The sequence below is a fragment of the Rissa tridactyla genome, chromosome 13 (genome assembly GCF_028500815.1).
Source record: "Rissa tridactyla isolate bRisTri1 chromosome 13, bRisTri1.patW.cur.20221130, whole genome shotgun sequence".
In the NCBI taxonomy this organism is placed as follows: domain Eukaryota; kingdom Metazoa; phylum Chordata; class Aves; order Charadriiformes; family Laridae; genus Rissa; species Rissa tridactyla.
The window spans coordinates 6,091,428-6,102,622 of NC_071478.1; the positions used below are offsets into that span (position 1 = coordinate 6,091,428).

Genomic DNA, 11,195 nt, shown 5'->3' on the forward strand with positions numbered 1-11,195 from the left:
AGGGTTGCTTACAGTTCTAAAGCAAAGAGCATGTGATATATTTCTTTTAGCTCTGGAACAACCTTTGTCTTGTATTGTATCAGATCTGAAATGAAAAATTAATACATTTGTTACTCAGAGAGGATGTAGAATCTCCATTCTTGGAGGTTTTCAGGCTGTAGTTAGACAAAGCCACAGCTGACCTGCTTTAGTGGTGGTCATAATCCAGCTTTGGGCAGAAAGTTGAACTAAAGATCCCCAGAGGGCTTTTCCCACAGTATTTCCATGATTCTGTGTAAATCTTTACCTTTACTTTTCATAAATATATAGGGTGGGATTAATTTTCTCTACCTTCTGATTTTTACAATTCATACTACTTCTTTGGGGTTACCTGCCCAGATCCCCTATAAAGTCAACATAGAGAGGCAGGCACTGAATAGCTCTGATGATTGTGATATAATATACATACTATGGATCAGTGCAGTAATTACAGGTGTGTAAAATCAATGTACGACTAGGTGATTGAAAAACTGAAACTGGCTGAGACAACGGCAGTGGATATTGATCGTCTTCGAGATGGCTACAGACCAGCTGCCAGGAGAGGGGCCATTTTATTCTCCGTTTTGTCTGAAATGGCCCATGTCAACATCATGTATCAGTACTCACTGGTCTCCTTCTTAGAGGTTTTTGGACTCTCTCTTCGTAAATCAATGCCCAGTCCTATTCTTCCGAAGAGGTTAAAAAACATCATGGATACGCTGACTTTCAACACCTATAACTATGGCTGCACAGGTTAGTGCAATTTAGTGATGGGCTGATACTGTGATGTGCAAATGCTCGTTAAAAGCCGTGCCTTCAGTTGGTTTACATCAGAGGCAAGTTACCAGTGAATGCACAATGTTCAGTTTTCAGCATTGGTCCCCATTTACACTTTACTACCTGTTGTTTCTGTTTGAAGAAACTATGCATATTGTCAATGTAACTTTTAAAGAAATGGTTTTCTTAATACTAATGGTGAAACGCAGCTATGGATCTCCCATCCCTGGATGTACCTCACAGATGCTGTTTTGACTCTTTAAGCCTGATCCAAAGCCCCATCTTTGATCATCCTGATCTTTGTGGGGTGACCAGATGCAGAATGCAGATTTAAAGACTGCTGCAGTTCCACAAGTTTTAGCAGTTGATTTTTGAAAATATTGTCCTTTTAACGTAGGTTTGTTTGAGAGACACAAGTTACTGTTCTCCTTTAATATGACTGTCAAGATAGAACAAGCTGATGGCAGAGTTCCACAAGAAGAACTTGAGTTCTTTTTGAAAGGTAGAGTGAATATTTATATATAATTATATAGTTATACATAAAGGTGAAGTGAATAGTTATATATAAATATATAGCTATACGTACAAATAGCTGAAAGATCTTTCGAAGATAGATTTTTGACTAGATACGATTTGCTGTGAAGCTAGCACCTAGAGAAGCCACTGAAGATAGCTGAACTGTGTTGGTTTATGGAAGTTGTGGATTCTGCTATTTCTATTTTTTTCACTTGGTTAAACAGTGAAGAGGCTAATCTTTCTCTGCAGCTGTTGACAAATCTCACATAGCTAATTGTTAGGATGTTACCTGAGAAAATAATCTTAGTTATTTTCTGACTATGTATAAATAGTTTTAGAAATGTTTGCAAAGATAAAACTCTGGCTTTTGCAAGCACTTGTAAAATGCCATCTTTTCTTTAGCAGACCAGTTTAATCTTAGAGTGCTTCCAGAAACAAATTTCCAGTTGGTTTCTGTGTGCAGTGGGACTGTATGTGTGGTCATGTATTGGAGAATTTACGACATGGACATTCACTCTGGTTTCTGAATGTGACTAGGCAATATTTCCCTGGAGAAGAGTGCACGAAAGAAACCGTATGCTTGGCTTCCAGATCAAGGCTGGGAAGACCTAATTCGCTTGTCTGAACTATTTCCTGAGAAATTTGAATCTCTTCCAGATGATGTGGAAAATAATCCAGATGTATGGAAAAATGTACGTGCTTTTCTGCAATCCTGGTCTCCCTCCTTGTTTTTCTTCTGGTATTAAACATTCAAGTATGATGCAATGTGCCATAGCACTCGGCAGGAGGCATGTCACCACTGGCTTTTTCTGTCAAGGCCTTGCTTTTCTTCTTGACCTCAGTTAGGGATTGGCTTATTTCCAGAAGAATTAAGCTCTTATTATTTAAAAAAAACCACCAAAACTAACCCAAAAATCTTCCCTGGTATACTGTAGGTTTTTTTAATTTTCTAGTCTAATGCCTTACATGATTCATTTGCCCTGTTGAAGTCAGAGGAATTTTAGCTGTTGATTTCAACAGTCAACATTTCACTGTTACTTTTTGTACTGCTAAATTGTACTTTGATCTTCTTGTGGCAGTGAGTTCTATAGGCTAGTTACAAACACAGACTTTCCTTTGTTCTGCCTTTAGTTTCATTCCATGTCTTCTTGCTTTATAAGAAGTCTTTCTGTAAGCAATCTGTTAATACTTTTTGCCTGAGATGCTATTTTCTGCATCTTCAGAAAATTACTTGACATAAAATGAAAGCACAAATGTGTTTCTGGACATAGAGTATAAACTGGAAAAGCTGAATTTTTTGCATTCATTTAATCTTTTAATATTTCTTTGGAGCTGATTGACTTTATTCTTTGTTTTTCTTGTGTTTCTTGGCCCCTCATTAATCGCAGTGCTTTTGTCTGCTTTCCTAGTAATTTCATTGATAGAGCCATTTGATCCATTGGCATTGTCTCCCATCTTTTCTTGCCAGTGGTATGGTACAGATGCTCTGGAGCAGATGCCATTCCCTATGCAGTACCAGAACAATCTCACACACTTTCAGAAACTCCTACTTTTACGGTGTTTCCGAGTGGACAGGCTGTATCGGGCAGTAATGGACTATGTTACTCTGACAATGAGTGAGAAGTAAGTCACCCTCTTCTTTCAAATCCGAACCACACCATTCGGGTATTTCCCATAGAACTGGAGTTGTAATCAACTATGTAAATGACTTTGTAATTTGCCTAAACAACAGAGCGTGATTTGTCTCCATATCATTTCCATGTGTAGTCTGCAGTAAGCTTTGATGTTTGTGTAAAAGTAATCTTTTACACAAGATGGCCGCTCTTGTGTAAATTAGCCGTTTGTTGTGCTTCTTTTCCTACCAGGTATGTGCAGCCCCCTGTGATCAGCTTTGAAGCTGTCTTTGAGCAGAGCAGTCCTTACTCACCAGTTGTTTTTATCTTAAGTCCTGGCTCTGATCCCGTCAGTGACCTCATGAAACTGGCCGAGAAGACAGGCTTTGGAGGAGATGATAGACTCAAATTCCTAGCCATGGGACAAGGCCAAGAAAAGGTAACTTGGGTGGGAGGGTGGGGAGGCGCTGTGTGCAGCAAGTTAATGTGTTAATTGCAAATCATACTCCTCGTGTTGTGGGCCTGTTCAAATTTCCTTTCCAAAGGCCGGCTCCATTTTAAAGGGAGTTACTTTGTGGTTCAGACCTAGCGTGCAATTTTCCAGCTTGGGAATAATGCTTTCCGGTAATGTGAAAGAGGACATTTGGCTGATTGGCTGATTCAGAATCAGAATGATATTGTCGCCTGCTGAACAATAGTTGAGCTGAAAAGGTGTTACTCTGCAGCCTTTCAAAGGTTAATCAATGTCTCTGTGTATGGACACTAACTGATTGGAAGTCACAGTGTTTATTACCAAAAAAATATCCTGCTGCTCATTCTGTCTTTCCTGTAGCTTTCCCTTTTGTTACGGACACGAAGGCAGGGATGGCCAAAGCTTAGCAGCCAACTGAATTTGCTGTGAATTCAGTCAGTGGGAGAACTCCTGTCAGAATCATTTAGACCACCATTTCCTAGGCTCTGATCTTCACCCTCTTCTGGGCCATGCACACTCCTGTACTGTTTTGAAATACTTCAGTGCTCTGCATGACTTTTAATTTTAAAAGGAATTAATGAGATTTAAAAAAAAAAGCATCTCAAAGCAGCTTCTTGTGGTATTGGAAGAGGTCTGTTCTCAGCCAGGAGCATTCCGGTAAGTCTACTAAAACTAACTAAAAGGCTGAGTGTGCTTGCTAGCTGGAAGACATCCATGGCACTAACCCATCGGAGTTAGTTTGCGTACAGGATAGAGGGAGTGTTACTCACAGACAGTTTCTTCCCTCCCTTAAGATTGCTTTGCAGATGCTGGAGGATGCGGTGGTTCGTGGAGAGTGGCTAATGCTGCAGAACTGTCACCTTTTGGTGAAGTGGCTTATCAATCTGGAGAAGGCCCTGGAGAAAATTACAAAGCCTCATCCAGACTTTCGCCTCTGGCTGACTACTGACCCGACCAAAGGCTTCCCAATTGGAATACTGCAGAAGTCCTTAAAGGTAGCGTGCAGTGGGGAAACCCCAACTCGGGAGGGCATATCCTGCCACTCTTGTTCAGCTGAACGGACTGGCTTTGGGGGGAGTGTGGCCTGAATGCAGCATATTGACTTGGGCTGTATGTACCAGCTTTTTGTCTTTATAAACCAAATCCTTATTCCATCATCCTGTTTGTCTTGTGGGGGTCTTTCCTTTGGGTGAAAGCTGTTCATCATTTTTTGTTTTCTGAAGCAGTTATTTCAGAGTAGAGGTTTGTGAGTAAACCTGGAAATGTGACAAACGATCTTTAGCTTCAACTGCCACCGCAAGCGAGGAATATCCAGAGAGACAGAAATAGTCCTGTCAGTCCTGATGCTGAAGTGCAGAACTGAGGTCTCTGTCTCACCTGGCAATAGTGCCAGTGGAGCAGACATCGTAATAGGATAATGGTTTCCAGCTGCTACTTCAGGCTGCAGCATTTATCACAAGCAAGCTGAGCTGATTATTTTGAAGGCACAAGCCATGGTGCTGTGCTAATGTTCTTTTCTATGGCTGCTTTACTTGTGTTGTGGTGAACCAGTCCAGTAAACATAATCATTTTATTTCGCAGATTTGAAAGCAGTGGCATGACAGATCCACCCGATATGTGCTCTAGTGTGTCAATGACAGCTCTGGGGTATTCACCTCCAGCAGTGCTTAGTGCTGCCCTGGGGAGAAGCGAGCATGAATGTATCTTTAAAAGGCTGCAAATATGCACTTGCTAGGTCTAGCCATGAGCAGTGAGAGCAAAGGTTTTACAGCGCTTTGACAGAGCTGCCAGGAAGCTGGCTCTGCCTCGGTTTGGTCATCAGTAAAGCCATATTAAGGACTGTTAAGGCATGTCACTGTGCTGATAGGTAGGACACACCAAAACATGTAAAATACTGGTAATATTTCAGTAAATTAGATCTTCAAGTATGATAAATATTAATGACTTTTCAATAACATGACTATTTCTAAAATAATATCAAGTTTCTCTTCACATATGTGCGTTTACCTTGATAAACTTCAAAGGTCTATTTCATGTCTTTACTTAAGAAAAAAATCCATATTGATATGAATTTGGAAAGCTGTTCAAAATTTTCAAGCTTGCGTTGTATAGCTCACTTCGAGAGCGTGATATATTTACAGCTTATTTTCCTGAGGCTACCCCGTCATTGCTGGCTTCCCTAATTATTTTGGTAGGTTGTGACAGAACCACCTAATGGTCTGAAACTGAATATGAGAGCCACCTACTTCAAAATTCCCGAAGAAGCCTTAGAGCAGTGCCCACATCCTGCCTTTAAATCCTTAGTCTACGTCTTGGCATTTTTCCACGCTGTGGTTCAGGAGAGAAGGAAGTTTGGGAAGGTTGGCTGGAATGTGCCATATGATTTTAATGAATCTGATTTCCAGGTAAGAAAATAATAACAACTGCTCTTATATTCTTGAGTTGCTCCGATTACTTTTGAAAACATGTAATTTACCCAGCTTAAATCCTTTCTCACAATAACATTTTGCCTCATTTTTTTCTGCTGCTGTGGACGCACGTAGACTCCCAATCTTCTATAATGCCAATTTTCGCCACTAAAAATTAATCAGATTTCCCAATCATTCATGTTTATTTTGCCTCTCTTATGGGTTTATTTTCTTAAGAGGATTTACACTTAACTTTTTGATTACTTGAGAAAGAAATGATTGTTAGTTTTTAAACAAGAACTACGTTAAGTAAAAGCTATGGATATGTATGGATGATTTATGAATCTTCTTATCTCACATGTTCCAACAACTTTATTAGGTCTGCATGGAAATTCTTAACACATACATGACAAAAGCTTTCCGACAAAATGATGATAAAATCCCCTGGAGCAGTCTCAAATATCTTATTGGTGAGGTGAGTGCCTACAACGTCACTCAGGAACACTTGATAGTAAAAAAATCTAGATAAATGAAGCTTCCTTTCTGCATGGGTGGTATCATCAAGTAAAACTGGCTGAGAATCTCTCCTGGGCTGTCTTGAAACTCCTGTGTAGCCCTGAGCAAGTCACTTAATCTCATTGTCTCAATGAAATCGGGCTATTGTGTGCAACTGCACAACAGGGGAGTTATGGTGCTTAATTAATTTTGAGTGAGAGCGCCCTTGGGATCCTCTGATGAAAGGTATTGAACAGCACAACTTTATGGTATTATTAGTACAGTGGGGTGTGACTGATGTGAGTTGTACAAACAGATTTCTAAAGCTCTTGCAGTGCTGTATGTGATATGTGCTGTGTAGTAGCTGGCCATGTCTGTGTAGCTGCTGTGACATGATATCCTACAGGGAACTGTTATTTTGCAGCACTTAATCACAGCTGAGCGTGAGCTGGTACCTCAGGAAGGTGCCGTTGCACATAAATCACCCAGGCCGGTTATTAGGAGTGGCGCACAGCAGCCATCTCCAGAGTAAGTCCAAATAGTTGCTGCTTGTTCCCCCTTGAGAGTGGCTTAGAGAAGATGTACTCGGTATCCCTTAAGGGAGACGGTGTCATACCATGAGTCACTGTAAAAGCGAAGAGTGTTTTGGACCTTTCAGTGATTGTTAACTGTATTTGCTGCCTCAAAACCCAGTGCTATAATATCGATGTAACTAATTTCTAGGTCATGTATGGTGGGCGTGCAATTGATAGCTTTGATCGTCGCATTCTGACCGTCTATATGGATGAGTACCTTGGTGATTTCATATTTGACACATTCCAAGTGTTTCATTTTTATAAAAACGACACGGTTGATTATAAAATTCCACAAGGGACTGTAAAAGATGACTTTGTTGGTAAGAAGTGCTTTTCCTGCCACGTAAGTTAGCATTAAGAAAAGTCTACTTACAGTATGCATTCTCTCCGTCTGTCCATGGCTGGGTATGAGAAGTTGAAAGGAACTTCAGGCATCAAGTGTGTTTGTCTTGTGATGTTATAATCCGCTGATGATACTGTTCTTTAGGTGAGCAGCCCCTTGCAATGTGAGCTTACCAGCCGGCTCCTCATTTCTTTAAAAAAAAATTAACACACCCAGGTAAATGGCTTGTTAGTGTGTGTGTGTGTGCGCTTAAGCTTTCATCCTTATTCACTCCTTGCAGTGTTTCAACACCAGCTATAGCATTTGGTTTTTTGCAAGCAGAGTAATAACAAAAATCACTCAAGGAATGTTCTGCAGTATTCTTTTCTGCCTGGTAGCTGTGGTTTAATATAGCGCATCCTTACGAAGCCTATTTTTGTATTGCAGAGGCGATAGAATCTCTGCCACTTGCTAATACTCCAGAGGTGTTTGGCCTTCACGCAAATGCTGAGATTGGCTATTACACACAAGCAGTTCGCGATATGTGGTCTCAGCTTCTTGAGCTGCAGCCTCAAACAGGTATGGTCGCCATTACTTTGCGTTGGTTTTGTAAATAACAAATAGTGAAGTGGCGAGCTCCTTGTCCCAGGGACTGTGACACCAGCCGTGCCACAGCCTGCCCCAGGGTACCGGGGCCTGGCACGGCTGCTGCTGCCTGCATCCTGTGTGGGGAGGTGCCCGATCCCCGGGGGGGGACACGATGGGATTGTGTCTTGGCCTCTGGGACAGTGGGGCCCAGGTGAGCGAAGCAGCTGAACGACTTGGCCCCGCCAGCATAGGAGTAGTTCAGCTCATGCCCAGAGAGAGTTTGAGGCAGGCGGGAGCTTCTGGTGCAAATGTCAGTGCAGAGCAGGAGACTTTGCTGCAAAAAGGTGAGTCAGCTCTCAAAGTTCTTAGACAATTAATAATTGAAGGGGTAACCTATGCAGACTTAGTCTCACTAAACCATCTTGGTTTCAGGTGAAACTGGTACAAGAATTAGTCGAGACGAATACATTGCAAATGTTGCCAAGGATATAGAAAACAAAATACCGCAAGTATTCGATCTTGACCAGATACGGAAAGGTTTTGGACCAGAGATAACCCCTACGACTGTGGTGCTGCTGCAGGAACTGGAACGTTTTAATAAGCTGATCATTCGAATGGCAAAGTCGTTGGCTGAACTGCAACGGGTAAGTAAAAGCCCAGCTACCAGAGGAGATCAGTCAGGCTTTACCTGCCCGGGGCTGGCTCTCGGACGCTGTCTTTCCAGGCCTTGGCTGGGGAAGTTGGAATGAGCAGTGAACTGGATGATGTGGCTCGGGCTCTCTTTAATGGACAGATTCCCGGAATCTGGCGGCGGCTAGCCCCCGACACGCTCAAAACACTCGCAAATTGGATTGTTTTCTTTAGAGCGCGGTATAACCAGTACACCAGCTGGGTAAGTGAGTGGCTCCAGAAAGCTTTTTGTTCTATCTGCTTGATTTGCTGTGCAAATTGGTGCAGAAGTCAGTGATCACACACTGCTTTAGACAAGTTGCTCATGCCAGTCACCACCTAGAACGATAATGAATGGTTGCACAACTATGGATGCAAGACAGACTAGCCAGTGGCCAGTCTGTGAGAGTGCTGGCCTCTGGGCCGAGTACCAGGTGTGGTGGGAGCACCCAGGTGCTGCAGTTTGTCTTCGGTGATTGCAGGTTAACGAGTGTGAGCCAAAGGTGATGTGGCTCTCAGGCCTGCACATCCCAGAATCTTACCTGACGGCTCTCGTTCAAGCCACCTGCAGGAAGAACAAGTGGCCCCTGGATCACTCTACCCTCTACACAGAGGTGACCACGTACAGGACTGCAGAAGACATCGCTGAAGGGTCTACTCAAGGTGGGTGTTTTTATGATTATTTGGCAAAAATAATAAAGTAGTTAATTGGTGAGAGAAATTGCCTGGCAAGTGAGTAACTTACTTGGTAACTTACTTATAAGTAAGTAACTTATAAGTAACTTAAGCTATAAGTAAGTAACTTACTTATAGCTCCGCAGGCAATACCCGGGGGTTTGCATGTCACGGTCCACATTTCACGCTGGGAATAGCTGGGTTCTGGTTTCTGCTTTCCTGCTGAGCCCCCGCATACACAAATGTGATCTTGCTTCAACTCTTCTCACTCACGGGCATGGAACTTACTTACACCTCTCCCTTCCTTATATCCCCTTAGATAGATCTATCTATATATACACATATACATATACATACTTTTTCCTGAATGGCTAGAACATTACCAATCCTAGCAGGTTTATAAAGATCTATTTACACCACAAATAATATACTGAAATATATTTAAACAAGAAGGAAATATAAATATGTATGATTTATTGTGTAAATATATCTTTATGAAATCTCTATGACTAGCAACACTCTAATTACTAAATATAACAAACCCTGTGTAAAGGGGGCAGCTGAGCAATGCTTTTGAGTACTAGACCTGATTGGGAACAGAGGAGGAAAAAACATCTGATTGTTTTTGCTAAATCTAACTCCCAGTTAAAAATAAAAGTCACCTCAAGGGCTTACCTAGACTATTCTTTATTTACTAACATTTAATCAAAATTCTTGGTATTTGTACTAGAGCAACTCCATCCCAACCCTTCCCCTTTTGTCCAAATGATCTAACGAGCCAGTCCCACGGGCGTTAAAAAGCTCTTGCAATTTGGCTATTACCTGGGCAAGTAACTGGAGGATGGCACCACTGTGGGGAAGAAAACTGCAAGCAAATCAGCATTTGTTCCTAATAATGTTTATCATAAGTAGCGCGAGATAATTTTAATTTGAAAAAGAAAATTAAACATGGTAGGTCACAGTTGTATCATAAAACCACCACAGATCAGTATATCTCTGTGGAGCTGCAGTTTGAAACGTAGCGTGTCTTGTCATGGCTGTACGCGCCAAGGAGCGTGTACACAGATTTTTTTTTTTTTTTTTTAGTAGCTCAGTTTACCTGAGGTGTTGCATTTTCTGCCTGCACAGGCTGCTTTGTTTCTGGTCTGTTTCTGGAAGGAGCGGACTGGGACGTAGAGCACGGCTGCCTCGCCAAAAGCAAGCCCGGAGTCCTGGTGGTGGAGTTACCCATTCTGAAGATCATCCCCATTGAAGCACACAGGCTCAAACTCCAGGTACTGCCCCTCTGGGGACACAACCGCCCATCAGCTTAGGAACTTCCTTCCTTTTTCACATCTCGGTAGCTGGTAGCCCCTTCCTGCTTAGCACAAGCGGCAGTATTTTATCATTAGCACTAGTATATAAAGTGTGCAGTTTAACACTTCTCCTTACCTTAGCCATCACTAAAGTTTCTCAGGGTTACGCGCAAGGGGGTTAATACATTTGTTGCCTCTTTTCCATTCAGGTGGAATGGAACAGGCATCTTGGGACACTCCTATATTCCCACTACTCTCTTAATTATTTTCCATTACCAGTTAATGACAAAAAGAACGTTTACATTTTCTGGGTATCAGATACTTAAGACTTATAACAAAATTAGCGAATTGCTGAAGACAGTCATCTCTCCTACAGGCCCTTCTTGTTTCCACTTTCATGTAGTACTTCAGGCTCTACTCAGTGTCCTTCTTTCCTCCACGCTCTTTCAGAACACCCTCCGGACACCTGTGTACACAACCTCCCAGAGAAGGAACGCCATGGGCCTTGGCCTTGTTTTTGAAGCTGATCTTTACACTACAAAGCACATTTCCCATTGGGTCCTTCAGGGCGTTTGTCTCACCTTGAATCCAGACTGACAGCTTGAAGCTGGCACTAGATTTTTCCCACAGAATCCAATGCTTTTTTTTTGGGGGGGGGGGGGAAGGGGGGGACCGGGAGGGGGCAGAGGGGAATCAAACTAGGCAAAGATTCACACCGTGAGTGTTCACTTAGGCACACCTGACTTTAAATAGTACCATACAACCAAGCCAG

At 42.2% G+C, this 11,195-nt stretch overlaps 1 protein-coding gene across 1 annotated transcript in view; it reads left to right on the top strand.

The window, feature by feature from the left end:
• The window catches only part of DNAH10 (dynein axonemal heavy chain 10), a 57,525-nt gene extending 46,471 nt beyond the window's left edge, over positions 1-11,054 (top strand). Inside the window, exons 64-78 of the mRNA XM_054220004.1 lie at positions 498-771; positions 1,193-1,297; positions 1,849-2,003; positions 2,780-2,934; positions 3,177-3,363; positions 4,191-4,391; positions 5,592-5,801; positions 6,184-6,279; positions 7,023-7,194; positions 7,644-7,775; positions 8,217-8,428; positions 8,509-8,676; positions 8,936-9,116; positions 10,257-10,402; positions 10,874-11,054. Coding sequence (XP_054075979.1) covers positions 498-771; positions 1,193-1,297; positions 1,849-2,003; positions 2,780-2,934; positions 3,177-3,363; positions 4,191-4,391; positions 5,592-5,801; positions 6,184-6,279; positions 7,023-7,194; positions 7,644-7,775; positions 8,217-8,428; positions 8,509-8,676; positions 8,936-9,116; positions 10,257-10,402; positions 10,874-11,020 — 2,541 coding nt within the window. The 3' untranslated portion in view covers positions 11,021-11,054. The remainder of the gene's footprint in view (positions 1-497; positions 772-1,192; positions 1,298-1,848; positions 2,004-2,779; positions 2,935-3,176; positions 3,364-4,190; positions 4,392-5,591; positions 5,802-6,183; positions 6,280-7,022; positions 7,195-7,643; positions 7,776-8,216; positions 8,429-8,508; positions 8,677-8,935; positions 9,117-10,256; positions 10,403-10,873) is intronic.
• Positions 11,055-11,195: the final 141 nt, after the last annotated feature.